Consider the following 25416-nt stretch of genomic DNA (forward strand, 5'->3'; position numbering starts at 1 on the left):
GTCCTTTGTTTTGTTCTCTGCACTTTTCTTGGAGCTGTCTGAGGGCAAAGACCATGTCAGTAGTTCCTCTGTTTGCGCGAAAGCCGCACTGTGATTCTGGGAGAATATTCTCGGCGACACTAGGTATTATTCTATTAAGTAGAATCCTAGCGAAGATTTTGCCTGCAGTGGAGAGCAGCGTGATTCCCCTGTAGTTTGAGCAGTCTGATTTCTCACCTTTGTTTTTGTACAGGGTGATGATGGTGGCATCACGAAGGTCCTGAGGTAGTTTTCCTTGGTCCCAACAAAGCTTGAAAAACTCATGCAGTTTGGCATGCAGAGTTTTGCCTCCAGCCTTCCAGACCTCTGGGGGGATTGAATCAGAGTGAAAAGGGTGATATTTCCACATATATCTATATATTGGAGGACATCTCTTGGAGTCAGCACATCAAAGCAACTGCAAAGAAGGCACACCAATGCCCCTTATAAGAAGTCTGACAAGATTTGGCACATCATCAAATATTTGGAATGTCATAGAATATTCTTATCAAACTTCTACGTTTGACAACAGCTTTCATCTAACAGTTACTAGGCTCTTGAATCTTCCCAATCTACTCTACTGAACATTTGTTGCAATTTTTTTCCTGCCATATTAAAACAGTGCAGTGTTATTGAGAGAGATAACTGATAAATTCTTTCAATCCTGACTTTCTACACATTGTGAAGAAAAGGTCAAAATTTTTATGGGCATCTGCAATGTTGTGGTGTAATTGTGGCATGAAAATAAAATTTTGAACAAGATCCAGAAATGTAATCACTTTTGCCAACTGCCAGATGGTCAATCTGTTTGCCAATAACTTGTTATCAATCATCTTGAACTTATTTCAGACATTTACTTGAAGTCTTCTTGTGTCAACAAACAAGTGACAGGAATGGATCATGCAAATCTTGCAATTTATTTTTTGACATGGACATAGTTGACAAGATCAAAATTTTTGTGTATTGTGAATTGTATTTGATAAGATGATGTTACCTCTTTCTTGAGCTGTTAGAATCCTTGTGGTGCAAGTATTTCCATGTTGTTTTTGAAGAGGATATTCTAGCTCTTAGATTCATTGCTAATGGTGTATATCTGGGTCAGGATGGAGTGTGACTTGGATGGAAACACAAAGGTAACTGTAGATGCTAGAGTCTGAAGGAAAATGTAACCTGCTTGGGTTGATGGGTTGATGTTTCATAAGAACATATGAAATAGGAGCAGGAGTAGGTCATTCGGCCCATCAAGCCTGCTCTGCCATTCAGTGAGATCATGGCTGATCTGATGATAGGCTCATCTCCATCGAACTGTGTTTTCCCCATATACTTGTAAAAATGTTTTTAATGTTTTTTTATTAGACATACAGCACAGTAACAGGCCATTTTGGCCCATGAATCCGTGCCACCTAATTTACGCCCAATTAACCTACAACCACAGTGGAAGGAAACCAGAGCCCCTAGGGAAAACCTACACTGACCTGGGGAGAACTTACAGATAGCGCGGGATTCAAACCCTAGTCTTGATCGCTGGCACTGGTGTTGTGCTAACTGCTGTGCCAACCATGTCTCCCCATATGTTCAGTAGAGTAGATTGGGAAGATTCAAGAGCCTAGTAACTGTTAGATGAAAGCTGTTGTCAAACATAGAAGTTTGATAAGAATATTCTATGACATTCCAAATATTTGATGATGTGCCAAATCTTGTCAGACTTCTTATAAGGGGCATTGGTGTGCCTTCTTTGCAGTTGCTTTGATGTGCTGACTCCAAGAGATGTCCTCCAATATGTAGATATATGTGGAAATATCACCCTTTTCACTCTGATCCAAATTATTAATATTTGTAAAAAAAGGTCTTCATTTTATTACCCTCTGAGAAACTACTGTCTATACTTCTATCCAGTCTAAAAACAACTTTTCATCATTACTCTCTAACTCTTGTCATTTTGCCTATTTTCTATCTATGCTTCCACAAGGCCTTGAACATTATGCACATATTAGTCATCAGTCATCTATCTGTAATATTAACTCAGCCAGATTTTATTCCCTTCAATTTTTCTCTCGCTGGGATTTGAGGACTTGCCTAGCCTGACCTGTCAGGCGTGTCCTCCTGTTCTATATTTTGCAACTCCAACATTGTTTCATCCACCTTCTCACCCTCTAACTGATCCCAGTTTACTCATTAATCGAGAACTTTGTTTTCAGCTTACCCTCATGGACACTCTAGTTATCTGCTCAGAGGCATCCTCCTGCCCTCACCCCACCCCCACAGATTTACAAACATCTTTTATATCCTTCTCAGTTCTGATGAAGAAAATGCCAACATTTTTTCATACCTTGAGGAAGGTTTCAAGCCCAAATTGTTGGCTTTTCCACATAAAGGACACTGTTTGACTACTGAATTCCTCCAGATTTTTGAGTTTTTACTTCAACCAGATTTTCGTGATTTACTTCGGATGAAGGATCTCCTGCCTAAAAAGTTCACACGGTTTTTCTTCTCTGCTGAACATTTTCCAGCAATGGATGTATTTGTTTTAGATTTCCAGCATCTGCAGTCCTTTTTTAAAATTTCCATTTTATATATATCTTACCAAATGCCTTTTCTAAGTCTATAATGCTCCACCTCAACTACACTTCCCTCATTAATGCTCTCCATGACTTTATCAAACTTTGTCAACTTCCCCATTTCATATTAAATTGACCAGTCGGTAGATACTGGGTTTATTGTTTTGAAGATGTTGGCGTTAAGAGGGGATTGACTCAAAACTATGAAAAAGAGATAGGTTTCAGATTGATAAGTCATGTTATGGGTGCCTCAATAATCAATGGTGTGGCCTCAATTATTTATCTGCCACATCAATGGAGTAGATGAAAGGATTGAGTGAATGGTGGCTAAACAAAGAACAGAACTTGAGAAGGTAAATTGTGGGAGGATAAAATAAGGGAATAGGCAAGAAATTTATCCAGTGGACCACAATCTGGGTAATTGTAAGGTAGTCCACTTGTTTTGGAAGATTTTTTTAAACTTGGTTCTATAAATGGATAGAGATTATAGAATTTTGCTATATGGAAGTATCCAGCTAAAGTTGCACTTGAAACACAGCAGATTGGCATGCAGGTAAGCCATTATGAATATTGGCAAATGAGATAGAGAATACAAATGTAGTCTTTCTACAATAGTGGTAGGTATGGGGGAGACCACACGTGAACTTTAAATCGATAGACATGCATTGAAAGTAGTTCAGAGAAGATTTGCATTGACTTATGAGGAGCAATCGTGTCAGCCGAGACGACACTCAAGTGTGAAGTATCTCATATATATCAAATACCAATAAGATCCTGAGAAGCTTACAAGTAGATGCTGCAAGAATGTTTTCCTTCAAAGCCAAACAGATTCGGAATAAAGAGTCCACCCATTTAAAACAGAAATCAGAATTTATTGTCATGAACAAGTCATAAAATTTGGTGTTTTGTGCCTGGATCATAGAGCAAACATTCATATTATAACCATCTTACAACATGACTATAAAAAATGTAACATTAACAGGGGACGAAAAGGAAGGCAGTGTCTTTGATTCATTGATTCTTCAGGAATCTGATGGCAGCGGGGAAGAAGCTGTCCTTGTATCATCGAGTGCTTATCTTTAGGCTCCTGTACCTTTTCCCTGATGGGAGCAAAGTGAGGAGGGCATGGCCTGGGTGGTGGGAGTCTTTGACGATAAAGGCTGCTTTTTTAAGACACCACCTCATGTAGATGTCCTTGGTGGAGTGGCATCTGGTGTCTGTATTGTAACAGGCCAAGTTTTTGCTTGTTCTGAGAGTTGGTGCCTCCATACCAGGTAGTGAAGCAACCAGCCAGAATGCTCTCCACAGTACACCTGTAGAAGTTTCCAAGAGTTTTCAATTACATATACTGAATCTCCTTACACACCCCACAAAGTATAGTCATTGGTGAGCTGTCTTTGTGATTGTGTCAACAAGGAGGCTCCTGGACAGATCCTTGGAGATGTTGACACCCATTAATTTGAAATTCTTGACCTCTGCACTCCTGAGGAAGAATTTCTTTTTTCAGAGGAATTCTGAATCCCAGGGCCTGTGGAAACTGAGTCACTGCAAGCATTTAAGGCCAAGATAGAATTTTGATGAAAAAATAGTCAAAGATTCTGGGAAATGGATAAGAAATTGGAGCTGAGACCGAGATTATCCTATTGAATAGCTAAGCAGGCTCAATTTTCCACTACTGCTCCCATTTTTTTTTCACACTATGAACCATACTGACCAAAATACATACAGACATTTTTCTCTTGAATATACACAGTGTCATTTTCTCCCCTTTATCCCCCCTCCCTTCCCTCCCTCCCTGACCCCCTTCCCTCCCTCCCTGACCCCCCTCCTCCCCATTCATTCAACATTCAATCTATATGATACATTAAACCCGTTAAACAACGTCATCAGCTAATAAAAATAAACAAGAAATTTGTGTCTTCTACTTTTACATACTGGGTCAGTTCATTTTGTTGTCTTCTACTTCTGTCATTTTAGGTGGTGGAGGTCCATGGTAGAATTTCTCTATTGTGTTCCATGTATGGTTCCCATAAGCAGATCAACAATGCAGGGATGTCCACTATCTCCCTCACTGTTCACATTAGCTATAGAACCACTGGCAGAACTGATAAGAAAATAAAATAAAATAAGAGGGATGAAAATAAAAGAGAAGGAATATAAAATCAGTTTATTGGAAGAAGATTCACGTAGAAAGGAATAAAATAAATTATCAACTACCAAACTTAATATTGACACAAAATCAACTAATCCCTTTCACAATAGATAACCTTTCCTTCAGAGAATGGGAGAGAAAAGGGATCAAAAGAATAGAAAATTGTTTTTCGGGAAATAAAAATCTTTTGAACAAATGAAGGACAAATACAGTATAACTCACGATACAATGTTTGCATACCACCAACTGAAAACCTACTTGAAGGACAAATTGGGAAACAGTCTGAGGTTACCAGAAGAAAGCAATTTTGAATATGTGATTACAGACACAATGATAATTTAAAAATTTATAACAAACATGTACATCAAACTGCAAAAAAGAAGAATGAGGAAACAAACTATAAATCTAAACAAAAATGGGAAGAAGATCTAAACATAAAGATAAAGAATGAAACATGGGAAAAGCTATGCTCCGGAACTATGAGAAATACAATAAACACGAGGTTACGCATGATACAATATAATTGGTTGCACAGGCTATACATCGCACCCCAAAAGTTGAATAAATGGGACCCAACAGTATCAGATAGATGTTTTTGCTGTAAGAAGGAAACAGGAACCACAGTACATGCAATTTGGGCATGTGAGAAAGTGGAAAAGTTTGGGGAAGATCTAAACCAGGTATTAAATAAAATCACAAAAAGAAACATACCAAAAAACCCAGAGATCTTTCTTCTAAGTAATATAAGAAATAAAGAACTTGGACTCAATTTGGATGGAGCAAAAAAAAAGATTTATTATGATAGCACTAGCTGTAGCAAAAAAATGTATTATGTCAACCTGGAAATTAGAAGGTAACCAGAGAATACAGCTATGGTACATAGAAATGAATAAATGTATTCCATTGGAAAAAATAGCATATAATTTAAGAAATATCATCACAGTACTGCTCCCATTTCTTATGAAATTATTTCAAACTTTATGAGAATATTTCCTCAACATTAGTGATGCTTGAATAATATAGGACATTATTTATGTTCAAAGAGTCACACAGCACACAGCAGGGAAACAGGGAATCATCCCATTGAGTCTGCACTGATCATCAAGAATCTATCAACATTAATTCCAAATTAATCCCATTTTATTCTGGAGGGGCTCAGTAAGAGAGAAATGTTCAGTCAATACATTGGGTCACAATACTTTGCTAAGACTTGGATAATAAGTCCTGACCCAAAATGTTTATTATTTCTCCTCTTGGATGCTGTCAGGCCTTCTGAGTCCCTTCAGCTTTTCATTATTTGCTCAGGATTGTATACCGTATATGCTGGCATGTCGGACGACCCTCAAGGCTTAAAAATTTCACCTTAAAATCAGGGATTGTCCTATACACCAGATCTTTAATTGAAACCTAGATGGTGAAGTTGCAACACCTCTTCCACCTTCCCGTCCGCTCTGATGCAATCTTGCACATGTCCCATTAGGTATCAGCAAGGTCTCTGCATTCCTCCATGTGGTCCAACTGCCCAGGAGCCAACAGTGGTCTATTTTAAAACATGCATATAAAATTAAAACTTTTACAGGGTCATTTGTTATTAATATATTGTGATTTGCTTTTAATTGCTTCCACTGGTCAGCAGTAAGTCCCAGATTTTGGGGTCATCTTATACAAAGGGTATCACTTTAAACCTACATTTTAGGTGGAAATTCCAGGTGTCCTCCTGTACAGACTCATCCTATACACCAGCATATATGGTACTTGCAGTTCTGGTATTTCCCATTTTATTCTCTCCACATTGCCATCATCTCAACACTGCAGCATAGCAATTATTTACAGTGTCCAATTACCCTAAAAATCCACATATATGGGAGGACACTGAGGGGAAATCCATATGCTGATACTGAGAATGTGCGAACTCCACACAGATAGCAACTGAATCCATTGAAGCTGTGAGGCTTCATCTCTTGTTGCTACATGTGTTCAGTTGTGCTCTCCATGCTACAGGAAAAATGTTGTCACCCAGGAGTGGGTGCAAAGAAGATTTATGAGGACAAGTGCTATAGGGAGAGGGTGAGGAGGCTAGGTCTTTATTCATTACATCTCAGGAGAATGAGGGGTAATCAGACAGAGATATACAAGATCATGAGAGGAATAGATAAGGTGAATGCAAAGAGTCTTTTGTTTAGAGTAGGGGAATCAGTAACCAAAGGACATAGGGAGAGGTTTAACAGGAAGCTGCGGGGTACCTTTTTTTACACAGAGGATCATGGTGTATGGATTAGTCTGTGGAGGAGGTGGTTGAGGCTGGTAATATTAAAACATGTAGGAAAATAAATGGACAGATATATGGTTAGAATGGGTTTAGAGGGATATGGGCCAGAGGGATATGGGCCAGCGGGATATGGGCCATACACAAGCAGGTGACACTAGTATGGGTAGGACATTTTAGTTGGCATGGGCAAGTTGGGCTGAAGAGCCTGTTTCCTCTCTGAATGACTCGATGACTGGACTGCTCATTTTGTTGAAGAACTTCAGGCAGAAGTCACTTGACCTAATTTACACCATTTAAACTCCTTGACCAAATTCTTTTTTGTTATTTTTGTTGTCTTGCCATGAGTAACAACTGAATAAATGCCAATGGTTCTGCAATGCAGGTTCCTACTTTTATACTCAATGTTTTTTTTTGGTGGATACTTGGGTGGTAGACTGGTGAATGTGAGAATTCAAACTTAAGCACTAATTGCAATTTTTAATTGTTCAACTAAGACAAATTAGGTGGTTCTGCAATATTAAGATTGATTTCAGTAATATCATAAGGAGTCAATTGTAATCTTGGCATTGACGTGACTGCAAAAGTGGCCTCTCCCCAGCCAAGCTGGAGCAGATGGTGTGGTGATAACCTTGTAAGCACTCCACCATACCATAGGAGAGGACACATCAACATTGGAGCACATTGTTCACGAGAGGCAACACATCCAGTTGTTTTTTAAAAAATAATGGTTACGATTATGTCTAATATTTAATATTACCTTGTACACTGTTATGTGACAATTTCAGTGCATACATTCATACAGTTTTGTTGATGGTGTATTAACATAATTTTCACGCGTGTACTTGGTAAAATAAGTGCAGTGAAAGATTAGGTTTCAGTAATGCCTTTAATGGTGCAGTTTTGTCCATGTGGATTGCAGCACATGCTCAGATATTCTCAAAATATTGCATGTCATTCTCTTTTCCACCAGTATAACTCTGTTGACAGGGACAGGCAAAATAAGCTATAACTGTTTTAAGAACTAGTTATAAAAATGTTTCCAAAACAGAATCTGCCTTATTTTTATGTATTCTGTTAATTGCAATGCAGTATTCCCAGTTCCTTTTTTTTAGGTATCATATTATGTTGGCACTAAGCTTAAATCTAATGGCTGTACATCGCCTGGCTGTGCCTTTCTGCTGCATGCAGCTTTGCTGACTGCGGACATGCTACCTGGCACATTGAATTTGTGCGTCAGCATTCGAGGTTAGAAATGAATGAAAAATCAATCTGTGTGACTGCAGTGCTAGGACTGTCCACTCTAACCTAGTTTCAACATGATCTCCGACATTGTTACTCCAAGAGATAGCACTGTTTAAAATGGTGAGTAGGCTTCAAGAGTTTTAGTTTCATGCTTCAGTTCTGTTTGAAGGATAAAAGTAAATTGCTGCAAAGGGTTTTCTGCAGCTCGGAGGATGCTACTTGATTACAGTGTTGAAATGTTCTTAGGACTTTTTTGTGTTCCTTCTTCAAACCCTTGCATTTTGATATTAGAAGTAAAATATATTAAGTAGATATCATATGAAAATATTCAAGGCATTGACCCAAATAATGTTAGACTGTTTTTACTTCTCTCTGGTCTGAGTTTTCTTCAGCAATGTGACAAATGCATTTGAAGCTATACTTTAGCAGTTTTATCTCTAATTTATATGTGAATATTGCTCTAAAATTGCTAATGTTACAAAAACTGGCTTTTAATAACAATTCATATCCATTATAGTACTTAACCAGTAAAATTTCTCTGGGGATTAGCATAATGACCATTGTGTATGTGACTGCAGTGTTTTCAAGATAATTTGCAGCTGCTCATTTATTCATTCACCCAAATTCCTTTAGTTTTTCCCACAGTGAAGTGAATCTCTGCAGCCTCAACAATGACTTCTCTTCTATTACTTGCTCTGCTGTCCGTCTGCTGGGCTGACTCTCATTTTAACCTGAACTCCACAGAGTCAAAATACTTCAGAACAATCTACATTGCAGGTAAGGGCACCAAGGTTAGTGGCAGGAAGGTGAGCAACTTAACGCATTCCACCTTTATTTAGTTAAGTGTCCATTTTTACATTATACATCCCCTATTTTTTTGTGTGATTATGGATTCATGTAAAACTCCATTTGAGTTAGCTCATACTACTTAAATATTATAAAAAATATTTAATTTATAAACAGTATATTGATAGTTAAAGAATCATAAATTATATAGTAAATGGCATTTATTATACATTATATATAAATGATTAGATGAAAGGACTATTAATTTTCAATGTTTTTATTGGAGTTGTTCTTGCAAATGCCTGATAATTATTCCACTTTGATCTATTTTAAGCAGCGCTCACCAGGTACCAGTACATACCAGCTTCCATCTTATCCTTCACTGGTATATTCTGTTAAATTAATGTGACACTTTCCTTCTTCACAGTAGGCTCCCAGTGCTTGATCAGTTTTGCCAGCTGTTGTTTCTTTGGCCCCCTTTGATATTCTCTGATATAAATGAAATCGGTGGACTTGAATTTGCACAGATGATAGTGAAAGATTCCAACCATCCCAGATTTTGCCAACTCCTTCTAGGTAAACGAAGCTTTATATTTAGAAAGCCAGTTTATCACATTACTCAGAAACATCCAAGATGCTTGACAATAAAATGGAGCCTGTGCTTAAATGAGGAGCCATTTCCAAAGATCCTGCAATGAAAAATTAGATGCAGATGAAAAACTTGGCTTAGAGAATTTACTGTTCCTCTTTATTTCGCAATCTGTGACTATTAATGTTCACCCGGATCAGTAGAATAAACAAGTAAGATGTTGGTTTCACAGCTCACCCAATGGATGACTTCTCAGTTGATGGATGTAATACTCAGTCCTCCTATCTTGGATAATGTGCACTGATCTTGCAAGTTTTGAAATGTCACTCCTAGCACATTATATACCAAATCCAATATCATCTTTGCTTAAGTGCAATTGTAGAAAAGGCATCCAAAATTTGTCTATTTCTTATCATCATAAATCTGCAAACATGGTGTTGAATTCCACTGGGTAAAAGTCACAGAAGCAATGACAGAAATCTTCCTGATAATTGTGAACATAGCAAAGTTAGTTTCACATTAAATACATTGCCTCCTTTCATTTCATTTTCATAATTTTGGTGATACATCACCAAACTTCTCCCTTTTCTTTTGCTCCAAAGGGAATGAAATATCTTTCCTTTTTTGGCTAGAATTCCATTTTCTAAATGATTAGCCAAGTTTGTGCAGCTGATAAAATAATGGAATGAAGAAGGCAGGGAAACTGAACAATACAGCAAAGAAGCCATATCTTTGTCCAGTTTATTTTTTTTATTGAAGTAAAATTATATACCTGCTTTGGAGATAATTCAGAGATTTATTCCTGGGATGAAGGAGTCGTCCCATGAGAAATGATTGAGGAAACTAGACCTGTCCTCAACAGAGTTATGAAAATGGAGATCTTATTCACATAGATGGGGCTTGCTAGGATAAATGCTGAGGGATGTTCTTACCTGTGGCATAGTTTTGCAGAAAAAGTTACCCATTTTGCAGAGGGTTATTTTTATTCCAAACATCTTTTTGTTCTTTGTAATTATCTCCTCCAGGGATCTGTAGAGGCTGAATCACTGAAATTTATTCATGACTGAGATAGAGAACCTTTTGGGTTAAAGGGAATCAGGCAGTAAAGTGGAGTGGATGCAATCATCCACAATATTATCATATAGTGGAACATTCTCAAGGGCCTAAATAGCCTACTTATTTCTTATTAATGTCAAACTAATGACTCAATCACAGATTATCACTCCATTTTGTTGATGAATGTTGAAGTGGTGGTACCTCAAAATGCTTTCAAACAAGTGCATAAGTAACCCCTGCCAGCTGCGATAGGGAGGTTTACAGTCTTTCCAGTCTCCAGTTAGTGCAGGCAGTATCTGTTAAAAAGACGTGCCCTTAGCCAGTATATACTTGAAAGCTTTTACTCCCCATGTGCAATTATTGTCTACCATAGCTTGGATAGGAAATTGCTGGCACTTATTCTATCAAAGCTTCCACCAAGTGTGTCAACTGTCTTCTTTAGTTTTGATTATACATTCAGTTTTGCAGAGGTGCAAAAGGTAATTGATCAATCGCACACCTATTTATGTGTCCACCCATAATCTAATGGCTTGCATTAACCATAAAGATTGCAGCCCCTCCACATCCAGATGGATTGTCACTAAGACTTGAAGTCACATTTGTCAGTTCATGATTTCCCATCTGCCTAGGCAACATTTTTCTTCTGAGTCTCTTAATTTGTCAGAACAATATTTTTAAATATGCTGGAGCAACAAAAAAAAACAATCTACTGGAGGAACTCAGTTTGTTGAGCAGCATCAGTGGGAGGAAAAGAATTATTGACATTTTGAGCTGGAGCTCTTCATGAAGACTGTTCTCTTTAGGAGGAGAGATACCTAGAATAATGAGGACAAGGTGGAAGGAGTTGGATATGGGCTCATAGGGGATTGGTGAAGAATGGCAGAGGCAGTGATTGACAGGTGCAAGACAAAAGGAAAGAGAGGCAAGAGAATTAAAAGGGCCAGATTCAGGTGATGAGTCATATAGGGTAAAGGTGGTGATAAGTGGAAATTAAGGCTGCAAGTGCTGGAATCTGATAAGAAGAGAAAGTGGCAATCGTGGCATAAAGGGAGACCAGATGGTACCAAAGTGGGATGGGGGAGAGGAAGAGTGGGAAGAGTCCAGTGGAGGAAGATGGAACAAGAGAGGGTGAAGGATGAGAATGGGTGATGGAATGGAAAAGGAGACAAAATAGGGGAGGAAGAAAGGAGAAGAATGAAACTAGCTTGGAAGAAGAGAGAGAGAGAGGACTCATTACTGGAAATTGAAAAAAATTAATGTTCCAGGCAGATAGTCTATGTGTTGTACTGCTAGTTTACATTGGGCCTCACACTAGCAATGGAGAAGGGCCAGGATGGGTTGGTGTGTGAGAGTTAAGATGGCTTGCAACTGAGAGCTTGTGAGGGCCATTAGCAGAGTGTGCTCCTGTAACATATCCTTGTTGTTATAACCCCTGCACTGATCCAGGGAAATGTTAAAGTGGAAAGCACCACAAATTTTCGGAGTCCTTGGATAATAATTTTGTTACAGTTCATTCAACATACTGTACTCAAGATAAGATATGTTCTATGTTAGTTAGGAGAGGCAAATAGAGAGAGAGGGGAAGAGAGATTTAATTTGCGGGGGATTAGTTTGGAGCATGGAAGAATGAGATAATGAGGGTGATCAAAATAAAATGGTCAAGTGCATATGTTCATCATTTTCTTCTGCCTGTTCAATGTAAAACACAGCTAAAAACAATAAAGGCATGCTGTCATCAAAGGTAAAATGTAGTGCTCAAGGTTAACAACATGCAATTTTTACAAAAATGTAATCAGTGCACATAATTCTGAAACACTGGTTAAAATCTTAGAACTACATGCTTTAAAAAAGTATCATTTGACTTTCCAGTCATAACAAGTTTTTCCAAACGGAAAAGAAATTTACCTTACATTCGTCCTTGGCTTTGTTGAAAAGAACAACTTCCTTCAATTCCTCTCTCCCCCACCCCCCCCACCCCCCCACACCACCCCCGCCACCTGCCCACACAGACAATAAAATACATATTAGACCAGAAATTAATAAAATAATATTTAGTCTTCTCAGCATGCTTTTTTTTATTCCCCTGCTATGTAAAAATCTTTCCAACCTTGTCTTAATTACCAGTATATTTACAAAGGTAGCCTTCACTGCTTCAATAGGCTGCAAATTCTATAGATTCACCACCCTCTGGGAAAAGCAGTCCCTCCTCATCTCTGTCCCAAATCTGCTGCCCTGAATCTTCCCCACCAATGGAAACAACTTGACTACCTCTATCTTTATCTTACCTTTCATAATTTTGTGCATTTAGTATAATAATAGTCGTCATTTTAGGTCAAGACTTTGTATCAGGGCTGATGCAAGGTGTGATCTTACCTTGGTGAGGTGCTGGTTGAGTTTAAATCTCTAAACTTTCTGCCCAGTTTCAGATGATGGCTCATTCTTAGCTCCTCATGGTCAATCAAAGATGGGCAAAAATCCAAGTCTTGCTTTCATGCCCACATCTCACAAAGATTACAAAACTATTGCTCGATAAACCTTCATGCCCAAAAGCACTGCCAATGGTGGCATAATTAGTGGAGTGCAATATAAAGGCCTACATATAGGCACACACAAATAAGAAGCATGATGGTCTATTTATTGGTATATTGCATGGGACATGTAAATGATTTTCCATGATGCTCTGCATTATCTCTGCAGCATGTTGTCCAACTTTAATATTACTTCATGTACTATCTGTATTAATTACATTAACCTGGAAGGGACCAATGTTACTGTTAGCTGCTAAGTCTACTGTGGTGTTTCCCTGGGTTGGGACTGCTAAATATGATTCATCTTCCTCTGCAGGTACTCCCAATAAGATACTAACTGTTCTGCAATCACTCAGTAAATTGTGCATCATGGAAAATGATTTTTAGTGCATATTTCTTGTGCTAACCTGAATATAAAGAAGGCACAGTCAATATATTTGAATTAAGCTTGTCATCATTTTTTTTTTTCTCAGCAATCTTAAAACCTTGAAATTCCACTGAGGTTTTGGTAGATTCCCCACCAGAATTCCAACAGAATACCCAGGGAAACTGTCGTAAATGGCTGAAAATGTTCATGGAATGGAGATCAGTACGATCGCATGGAATTTAAGGACCTGATTGTTATAAAAACTAACAAGCTTTGAGGATAGGTTCTCTTTCCTTATTTGAATAAAGACCACGCCATGCAAGTGGCTATTTTTCCTTTATGGACTATCCTCTTTTATCTTATTTCATTTTAGTTCATCTTTGATGCTTTCAGTGCAGGAGCTCCAGCATTTGTAGTGTCAGCTTAAAACATTCCTTTTATTACTATATATTTGTTTTGTTGGTCATGCTGATACTCTTCAAAAATAGTTTTACTTTGTCACTAATAGTTTATTTTATCGAATTTCAAAATTGCAGTTGGATGTATCTCAGGGAAATATCACCTACTGCAAGGCACAGCGATGCCCCGTAACAATAATCAATAATGAAAGATCTTCATCTTTTTTTTTTAAACATAAAATTTCCTTTTTGTCCATGCTCATCAAGACAGTTCCATGCAAACAAGTGAGGGTAAATTTGCTCAGTCCCCCATGGCCTCATAGTTTTTTATATGAAGAAATTCTTGTCATCACTCCACTTGTGATCTTTTTTTCTCTCCTTCTTTCTCACTCTCTCTCTTTTTTCTCTTATTTCTCTATTTTGTCTCTTTTGAGCTTTCTTGCGGCCTCTTGCTCTTGTGCCCTTGAGCTCGCTCTCTCTTTCTCATGCACAGAATCATAGAATGCTACAGCACAGAAAACAAGTCATTTGGGCCTTCTAGTCTGTGCTGACCATTGTTCAGCTAATCCCACTGACCTCTCCCATCCATGTATCTATCCAATTTATTCTTAAAACTCAAGATGGCAGTTCATTCAACACTCCTGCCACTCTCTGAGTGTAGAAGTTCCCTCTAATTTTTCCCCTAAACCTTTCCCCTTTTACTCTAAAGCCATGTCCTCTCACATTTATCTCTCCCACCTTAAGTGGAAAGAGCATTTACTCTGTCTATTCCCCTCATAATTTTGTAAACCTCTATCAAATCTCCCCTTATTCTTCTTTGTTCCAAGAAATAAAGTCCTAACCTGTATAATCTTTTCCTGTAACTCAACTCCTGAAGACCTGGCAACATCCTAGTAAATCTTTTCTGCACTCTTTCAATCTAATGACATTATCGTCACTGGACCCAAAATGCTCACCTAGACAAAATTCTGCCACCTGACCTGCCTGGTTCCCTAATAGGAGATCAAGTATTACATCCTCTCTCATTGGTACCTCTACATATTGATTTAGAAAACTTTCTTGTACACATTTGACAAACTCCAAGCCATCCAGTCCTTTTACTCTATGGGAGTCCCAGTCAATATGTGGAAAGTTAAAATCTCCTACTACCACATCTTTCCATTTCTTATAATGGTCTGCTATCTCCTGACAGATTTGCACCTCCAATTCTCTTGGACTATTGGGCAGTCTATAATACAAGCCCATTTGTGTGCTCTCACTGTTCCCGTTCCTTAACTCCACCCATATGGCCTCTTTAGGCAAATCCACTATGCTGTCCTGTCTAAGCACAGCTGTGATATTTTCCCTGACTAGCAATGCCACTCCTCCCCCTTTCATTCCTCCCCCTCTGTCATGTCTGAAATATTGGAATCCTGGAACATTGAGCTGCCAGTCCTACCCCTCCTGCAACCAAGTTTAACCAATAGCAATAACGTCATAATCCCACGTGCAAATTCATGCCTTAATGACAATACTCCTTGCATTGAAATAGATACATCTGAGAATATTTCCATCATGTATAAACTTCCGCTTTCTGTTTTTACATGTAGTCCTTACATGACCCTTACCATCCTCCACCTCACTATCTGCTCTACCACTCTGGCTCCCCTCCTCCTGCAGATCTAGTTTAACACCCCCCCCTCCCCCCCGCCCACCAGAGCAGCACTAGCAAACCCATCTGCAAGGATGTTAATCGCTCTTCAGTTCAGGTGCAAACTGTTCCATTGGAACTGGTCCCACCTTCCCTGGAACAAGGCCTAATTATCCAGGAACATGAAGCCCTCCCTCCTGACCATCACTTTAGCCACATGTTTAGCTGCATTGTCTTCCTAGCCTCACTACCACGTAGCGTGGGTAGCAATCCTGAGATTACTACCCTGGAGATCCTGTGCTTTAGCTTTGCACCTAACTCCCTAAACATGCTGTAGAGCATTTCGAAAGAACCAAAGACTTGTTGATCCAAACCAAGGCTTTTATTAACTAAAAGACTGGAGCATATCACAAGTAGGTCGACCAGTCCAGAATGACCTGGTCTGGCTAGGAGCAATCCTTTAAGACCTGCCAGTAGGTGTGGCTACACTCTCAGCCAATCACAGTCATCCTACACTACCATCTGTACATATACACATTGGTGATAGAATCTGTACTCTCACATGCCTTGCAGGACCTCCTCACCCTTCCTACTCTCTCGCTCTCACTCTTGCACAGTCTTCTGTTCTCTCTTGCGTGCGCTCTCTCTCTCTCTCTCTCTCTCTCTCTCTCTCTCTCTCTCTCTCTCTCTCTCTCTCTCTACCTTGTGAGAGATTGAATCATGGTAGTCCACAGTTTTAAGGCCATCAAGGTCTTTGCCAAGTGACCCTTATTTATGGGTGGACTCTGTAAAGGTTTTACAATGATATAAAGCATAACATTTCAGTCAGCTTCTGTTTTTCACCAAATTCCTCACTTGTACATGTTCCACGTCGCAAATTGAAGCAGCCAAGTACAGGAACCCTTGCTGACATGCTCTTGGCTAAACCAAGGATACAGAATTCCAACACAGCACCCCATTAATAACCCATCACTTTGACAGGAACTATCGACTAATCTCATTCATGGTTGACTGAGTACTTCATGAGATTGAGCAAAGGAACAATTTTAGGTCTCATCTGTGGAATTCCAAGTGTGGAAGGATATTATATTATGCCTTACAACGCAAGATTTTACCAACATGCTCAAGGCTGTCAAAATAATTAATTAACAATTTGTTCAGCCTCTGATCTAATGCAATTTGCATCCACAGTAGTAATTGACCCACAATAGATCTTGTGTGTTGGAAATGAATGGGGAGAATGGGGGTGGGGCTAAAGGGTTGAAGTGACAGCTGCAGACAACCTGTACATTTGCACAGCAGATACTGAGGGTGTTTTAAGCCTGCTCCCATGTGAACATTCTTTCCATTCCTTCGCCTGAGTAGGCAAGATGCCAAAGCACATGACTCAAATTCATCTTCATTATCTGGGGGGTGCATTGCAACACAGTGTTTAATGTATTTGATAGCATACTGCACAGTGGAGAAGAGGAAGAAAATAGCATGTGGGTGTGCCAATGTTGCATTTGATACAGTACTACTTTGCTTGGTGCCATGCCAGAAGCATACGGGACTGCAGGAGCATCTCCTCTCTTTCTCATGGTGAAAAAAAAAGTCTGCCCATGACACCATTGAGGTGAGGCAGTCCTTACACTTCTGGAATGTGATCTTCACCTAGGAAATCCTACCTAACATGTAAGGTTGGTGAGGAAGGTTCAGGCACTAGGGATTAATGTTGAGATAGTCAGATGGGTTCAATGGTGGCTAGAAGATAGGCGCCGGAGAGTCATGGTAGATAACTTCTGTCAGGATCGAGGCCAGTGACAAGCGGTGTGCCTCAGGGATCATTGTTGGTTCCCTTGTTGTTCGTCATTTATATTAATGATTTGGATATTGAGGTGGTAAATTGGGTTAGTAAATATGTGGATGATACAAAAATAGGGGGAGCTGTGAATAGTGAAGCTGGTTTTCGGAGACTGCAGAAGGATTTGGACTGCTTAGAAGAGTGGGCTGAAAGGTGGCAGATGGAGTTTAATGTAAATAAGTGTTTAGTGCTTCATTTTGGGAAGAATAATCAAAACAGGACATATGCAATGAAGGGGAGGGGGTTGAGGAATGCAGAGGAACAGAGAGATCTTGGAATAACGGTTTATCATTCTTTGAGAGTAAATTCTCATGTAGATAGGGTGGTGAAGAAGGCTTTTGGTATGCTGGCCTTTATAAATCAAAGCATATAATATAGGAACTGGGAGGTGATGTTGAAAATGTTCAAGGCATTGGTGAGGCCAAATTTGGAATACTGTGTGCAGTTCTGGTCTCCAAATTATAGGAAGGATATCAATAAGGTAGATAGGGTGCAGAGAAGATTTACTAAAATGTTATCTGGATTGCAGTATCTAGAATACTGGGTCTTTATTTATTAGAGTGTAGAAGGTTGAGGGGGGATTTGATAGAGGTATTTAAGGGGGGGGGATAGACAGTGTAGATGTGAACAGGCTCTTCCCCTTGAGGGTAGGTGAGATTGGAACAAGGGATCATAAGTTAAGGTTTAGGGTGCAAAAGTTTAGAAGTAACATGAGAGGAAGCTTCTTCACTCAGAGAGTGATGGCTAAGTGGAATTGACTTCTGGAAGAGGTGGATGCAGCAGGGTCAATTTTGTCATTTAAGAGAAGGTTGTGTGAGTGCATGGATGTGAGGTGTTTGGAGGGTTATGGACAAGGAGCAGGTAGGTGGGACTAGTGTAGTTCACTTAAATGGGTGCGGACTAGAGGGGCCAAGATGGCCTGTTTCCGTACTGTAATTGTTGAATGGCTATATGATACAATGACCACTGGCTCAGAATATTAGAAGTACAGTGGCATGTGGACCTGGTGCAAGTGCCACTGCAATCTCTTCAGTTCCCCCTCTTAACACAACTTCATGGTGTTCCTCATAACAACATATCTTTCAGCTAGGTCAATCCCTTCAATACTATGCCATTCTTCTTTTTCCCCATTCATCAAATCAGTCACATCTTTATTCTTTGTCACCATTCTTAAATGTTCTCCATACATGCTTGGCTCATCAATCTGTTCTTTCTGCTCCCACATGAGTAGAGAGAACAGAATTGGCAGAGAAGCGTGCAAGATGGAATGCATGATGCAATGAGATAGAAGCCTAACAGCCAACCGGTGATGGGTTCTTCGATTCATCCACCAACAGTCATGCATAGAGGGCCTCAGCAGCAAGGTGCTTTCTGACAAACTTAAACATTCTTACCTTGATGATTGTCGTTCATGATTTTAATCACATATCTGTCAAAAAGTTCTGGAAGCTCCTTAAGGAATAAGAAAGAATAAATGAGAAGTCCTCATAGAACAGAACAATTTCTTTAGCCAAAAGATGGTGAATCTCTGTAATTTGTTGCCACAGGTGGTTGTTGAGGCCAAGTTATTGGGTGTATTTAAGAAAAAGATTCACTGGTTCTTGATTAACCAGGACATTAAAGGTTATGGGGATAAGTCTGGGCAGTGGGGCTGATTGGGGAAAATGGATCAGCTTATGATTAAATGGCAGGGCAGACTCAATGGGCTGAATAGCCTATTCCTCCTCCTTTGTCATCGATATAGGCAGGCCTCCCAGTTGCATTCCGCGCATTGCTCCTGTCATTAAGAGCTTGGAGGCATCCATTCTAAGCACAATGCTGCAAATTTTCTGATGTTTTGATTCATGGATAGAATGGTTATTACATGGAGAACTACAGTCATGTATGAACATAGGCCTTCAATGCATGCTATGGAATCTGTATGGAATTGTGTGCATAATACAGTGGCCTCGTCTGTTCAGTGGCTCACTGATCTGCAGCTAAGTGCACTGCACCTCATAGCCAGCAGAGAAATATGTGAAGGCCAAGAGAGGATGAGTACAAGAGGAGATATCAAAGAGGGAGGCACTGTCCAAAGCATTTCCACATCAAACAAGACCAATCCTACTCACAAATCCTTCCATGTTCCCCATTCACCCTGCCATGTTCAGTTGATGAGGTTAGTTGTTGCTCCAGACTTTAGTCTATAAAAGCCTGTTGGTTTCATAGCCTCAGTCTTTTGTGGTAATTTATGATGTATCAATTTTATTGAATATAATTTTTCAAAAAAAATGGAGCAACACCTGAAACCCAAGAGACTCAACATAGCCTTGAACATGTGTGAACTCTGGCTACGTTGAGGACTTCCTGATGGTGACTGTGAACATTGTTAACATGGACGAGGACAGACTGAAGCTCCTCCTCTCATGAATCAGACCCCTGGTCCTCCCAATGATCAACGACGCCAAATCGAATGTGGATGCCATGGGTACACTGAAGGTCCAGTATCACAGAAGGGTGAATGAGGTCTACGCAGGGCACCTCCTAGCCACCAGAAAGTAGCAACCCAGTGAGTCAAGTGCTGAGAACATATGGGCCCTTCAGGCCTTTTGTTGGGTGTGCATCTGCAAAGCCATGTTGGTTGCGCAGAACACAGAGGACCTCATCCAGGATATCTGCTCAGATACATAAGACAGTGACTGCTGGAGCAGAAGGTACTCGACCTGCAAGGGGCAGTTGAATTAACAGAGATGCTGGAGGTGGCTCTCCAAAACTTGGATGACTACTCAGCCACCACTTGGCTGCCGCTGGCGCCGCTATCTTGTGTCAGGAGATGGTCCTGTGCCATGAGCGACTGTTTGCTGGCATAATCTCACTCCTTTAGTGGCCTGACTTCAGCCACCATGGTAGGTGATTGCCCCAAATGCTACTTCTGCGGGCAGGGCAAGCACCCGAGAAAACGGTGCCCTGCCAAGGAGGCTGTATGCACTAGAAGCAGGAAAAGAGGACATTATGCAAACATCTGCCAGTCTAAACCACCCATGAAACCTAGCAGCACCACGTGTGGACAACCACCACCTCGGACAGTGGAACTGGCACCATCTCCTCTGCAGACCAGCGATGTGCGAGTCATGGGGGCCGCCATCTTGGGCCTCATGGCCAGTGCCATTTTCTCGGGCCTGCAGCACTGTGGGGCAACAGCGAAGGCAGCCATCTTGGGAACTCAGGCCGCCATCTTGGGAACTCAGGCCCTCATTGGACTGAGATAGCGAGTTCATACTGGCCTCCATCACCCTGCACCAAGAGGGACCACACTAACTCTACAGGTCCATGATGGATGTCCAGGTAAATGGGCATGTAACGAAGAGCTTGTTTGATAGTGGGAGTATAAAAAGCTTTATTCACCCTGATACTCCTAAGTGCCTATCCTTCAAAGTATGGCCAGTCAATCATAAGATACCACTCGTGTCCAAATCCCATATGCCAGATGTCCTATGTAGTGACTTTGACCATTGGAGCCACAGTTTACAAACCCTACAGGCTCCTTGTCATGCCACAGCTCTTTTCCCCCTTGCTGCTGGGACTGGACTTCCAGTGCCAACTTAAGAGCTTTACATTGGAGTTCGATGGGCCCCATCCCCCCTCGCTGTTTGCAACAAACAGTTCCTAGATGGTCCTCTGTGCACGACCTGTGGGCTCTCGACCTTCAAGGTCATCCCTCCACCACTGTTCATGAGCCTCAACCCTGACTGCAAGCCAGTGGCCACCAGGAACAGGCGATACTACACTGCAGGCAAAGCATTCATCAAGTCAAAGGTTCAACGTTTGTTGGGCAAGGGCATCATCAAGATCAGCAATAGCCCTTGGAGGGCCCAGGTGGTCATAGTAAAAAACAGCGTAAAGAACAGAGTGGTCATAGATTATAGCCAGACCATCAACCAATGATGCAGCTCGATGTGTACCCCCTTCCCCGCATATCCGATATGGTTAATCAGATTGCACAATATTGGATATTCTCCATGATCGACCTGAAGTCAGCCTATCACCAGCTACCGGTCCACCCAGAGGACTGACAGTGTAGTGCATTCGAAGTGGATGGTCGTCTCTACCGCTTCCTCTAGGTCCCCTTTGGCATTACCAACAGGGTCTCCATTTTACAGTGGGAGATGGACCACATGGTGGGCCACTATAAACTGCAAGCTACTTTTCCATACCTTGATAATGTGACCATCTGCAGCCACGACCTGCAGGACCATAATGCCAACCTTTGAAAATTCCTCCATGCCGTGAAGATCCTGAACCTTATTATAATAAGGAGAAATGTGTGTCCAGACACCCATTCTTGGCTGCGTGGTTGAAAATGGCATCATTGGCCCCGCCCCTGATAGCATGTGCCCTCTCTAGAGCGACCCCTTCCCCACACCCTCAGAGCCTTGAGGATATGCCTGGGTTTCTTCGCGTACTACACTCAGTGGGCCCCCAACTATGAGGACAAGACTCGTCCATTGGTCAAAGCCACCTCTTTTCCCCTGTTGGCAGAGGCCTGTGCAGCTTTGGGCAATATCAAGGATGACATTGCCAAGACGGCGATGCATGCTATCAATGAATTTACACCATTCCAGGTGGAGAACGATGCCCTGGCTGCCACACTCATCCAAATGGGAAGACCCATCACCTTCTTCTCACACACCCTCCAAGGCCCTAAAATCTGCCACACCTAAGTCAAAAAGGAGGCCCAGCACTACCTCAGTGGCAAACGATTCACACTCCTCACGGACCAGCGGGTGGTTGCCTTCATGTTCAATAATAAGCAGAGGGGAAAAATGAAGAATGATAAAATCCTCAGGTGGCAAATGGAACTGTCCACCTAGAATTAGAAATCCTATATTGGCCTAGCAAACCTAATGAGCCCTCAGTGCCCCATCCTATGGGACTTGTGCCTGTATCAAAATGGACAGATTGCAGACCCTCCACAACAACCTCTCCACCCTGGAGTGACTGGGTTGTTCCATTTCATTAAAGCCCAGAACCTACCATCCTCCTTTGAGGAAATCAAAACAATGACTAAAATCAGCCAGGTCTGCGCCAAATGCAAACCACACTTCTAATGCCCTGTCAAGGCACACCAGATCAAAGCTACCCACCCCTTTGAGCACCTGAGCATCGATTTCAAGGGGCCTCTCTCTTCCTCGAATTGGAACATTTACTTCCTTACCATTATCGACGAATACTCATTTTTACCTTTCGCCATCCTTGCCCAGACATAACCACAGCTACAATCATCAAGGCCCTCGCAATGCCTTCACACTCTTTAGGTACCCCTGTTTCATCCACAATGACCGGGGTATCGCCACGAGCAGGTCCACCAGCTACAATTCCAGAGGGAATGGGCAGGTGGAAAGGGAGAATGCCACAGTCTGGAAAACCATCCTACTGGCACTGAGGTCATGAGGCCACCCCATTTTCCACTGGCAAAAGGTCCTCCCAGACATGTTCCATTCTTTACGGTCACTCTTATGTACAACCACTAACGATACACCTCATGAATACCTGATTGCCTTCCTTTGGAAGTCTATGTCAGGGACTACACTGCCTGCTTGCCTGACCTCCTCAGGACTGGTTCTGCTTTGGAAGCACACCAGGCAATCTAAGATTGACCCACTTGTTGAGTGTGTTCACCTCCTCCATGCTAATCCCCAGTATGCCTACGTGGTCTTCCCTGATGGGCACGAGGACATGGTCTCAATCCGGGATTTGGCACCATCAGGCGTCCCTCCGACCACTATCGACCACCAACAGACACTCTCCCCCACTGTTATCTTGGGGGTCCCTGAACCAGCTGCTGACCACACTCCATCCCTGGCATCTGTGTCACCCATGATGCACCAGCACGACAATCCCTCCTCCTTTCACCTGCCCCTCCCACCCCACCCCGCACCCAGCGAATTGTAACCGGACTGACCCCACAGGCTTCTCAGGGCACCACAGCTGTACCCCAACTGTTGCTACGTCGTTCACTGCAGCAGAAGAGACCCTCTGATAGACTTGACCTGTAAAATATGTATGTGTGGATATATTTGTTTTTTTTTCTTTTTCTCACCCCGCAGGACTCTTCTTAAAAAGGAGGGGTGAATGTGGTAAACTACTGATATACTGTGATTGGCTACTGCTGGCTGGACATGCCTTCTGAGACCACTCCTATGCATTACCTCTTGCATGCTCCCCATTCATCCAGTCAATGAGGTTGGTTTCTGCTCCAGTCTATAGTCAATAAAAACCTATCAATTTCACAGCCTCAATCTTTTGTGGTAATTGATGGTGCATCAAAACTCATGAGAACTCACTTGCAACCATATGCTATCAATTGATGTGCCCAATTCACTGTCCAGGTGACTGATTTTGCCCTAGGATTAGACCTTATACTGATAGTACTCATACAGTGCCTTTGAGGACAGTTCAGGGTTTACAGGAAAGGATCATGTAGGACTGGTGATATATTTTTTAGATATCGACATAACCATGTGGTGTAATGAGATAGTACCAGAAGCCTAATAACCTGAACACGCCTGAAATTGTCTGATTTTGGAAGCTAAGCAGCCTCAGACCTGGTCAGTACTTGAAGGGGAGACCACATAGGAACATCAGGTGCTGAGGTTTCTATGAGGGGCACTGGATAAAGTGGTGCCTCTCTGTCTGCCTTACGGTAGACAAAGGCTAAAGAATTTCATGTATGTTACATTCTAAATGTAATGGAACCTTTACCTTTATGTACAACTTGGAGGCAAATGTGCAGCTGATGACATTTACATGCAATACTTGTTCTTCTTGGTCAAAAAAATCTCAGATAGTATCAATTATCTTCAAAAAAATATGTCAAATAACTTTCGCTTAATATGCAACAAATATTGACATCCTGTAGCAAAGTCAATTGGCCAGATCACTGTTGCAATAGAAAACTGCATGTCCATTCAATTAACTAATAGGAAATCACTACATAAGGAAGGAAGGACAAACCAAGGTAGGACTTACAGAGTATAATTGGTAGACCACTGGGAAGCATGAAGGAACAGAGGGATCTGGGAATACAGATATATAATTCCCTGAAAGCGGAGTCACAGGTTGACAGGGTTGTAAAGAAAGCTTTTGGCATCTTGGCCTTTATAAATTGAGCACAGGAGTTGGTATGTTATGGTGAGATTGTATAAGACATTGGTGAGTCCAAATCTGGAGTATTGTGTGTAATTATGCTCACCAAACTACAGGAAGGATATCAGTAAGATTGAAAGAGTGCAGATAAGATTTACTAGGATGTTGCCAGGTCTTCTGGAGTTGAGTTACAGGGAAAGATTAAACAGGTTGGGACTTTATTCCTTAGATCATAGAAGAATGAGGGGAGATTTGTTAGAAGTTTACAAAATTATGAGGGAAATAGACAGTGTAAATGCAAGTAGGCTCTTTCCACTTAGATTGGGAGAGATAAATGCAAGAGGACATGGCTTTAGGGTGAAAAGTGAAAGGTTTAGGAGGAACATTTGGGGAACTTCTTCATTCAGAGAGTGGTGGGAGTTTGGAATGAGCTGCCATCTGATGTGGTGAATGCAGGCTCACTCTTAAGAATAAATTGGATAGATACATGGGTTGGAGAGGTCTGAAGGGTTACAAAATGGGGGCAGGTCAGTGGGATGAGAGGAATAATGTTTTGGCACAGACAAGAAGGGCCAAAAGTCCTGATTTCTGTTCTGTAGTTTTCTATGAATATGTGTAGAACTTCCCAATGGACAAGGCAAGCATAAGGAATTGGAGCAGAACTAGGCTATTCAGCCCATCGAGTCTGTTCCACCAATTAATCATGAGCTGGTCCATTTTCCCACTCAGCCCCACAGCCTTCCCCCCATGACCTTTAGTGCCCTGGCTAATCAAGAACATGCCAAATGCTGTCTTAAATGCATCCAATGACCTGGCCTCTTCAACCGCTGGTGGCAACAAATTCCACAGATTTAC

General features: G+C 41.2%; 1 protein-coding gene across 2 annotated transcripts in view; it reads left to right on the forward strand.

Annotated features, from left to right (window-relative positions):
• Nucleotides 1–25416, forward strand: part of LOC138762687 (hyaluronan and proteoglycan link protein 1-like) — a 141120-nt gene that overhangs the window by 37595 nt on the left and 78109 nt on the right. Inside the window, exons 1-2 of one of the 2 annotated variants that reach the window (XM_069936290.1) lie at nucleotides 8278–8359; nucleotides 8873–9016. In XM_069936290.1, the coding sequence (XP_069792391.1) occupies nucleotides 8911–9016 (106 nt within the window). In that variant the 5' untranslated portion in view covers nucleotides 8278–8359; nucleotides 8873–8910. Of the gene's footprint in view, nucleotides 1–8277; nucleotides 8360–8872; nucleotides 9017–25416 lie in introns of those variants that run through there. The other variant, XM_069936285.1, reaches the window with a different exon arrangement.

Source organism: Narcine bancroftii, chromosome 1 (assembly GCF_036971445.1).
Source record: "Narcine bancroftii isolate sNarBan1 chromosome 1, sNarBan1.hap1, whole genome shotgun sequence".
Classification (NCBI taxonomy): Eukaryota; Metazoa; Chordata; class Chondrichthyes; order Torpediniformes; family Narcinidae; genus Narcine; species Narcine bancroftii.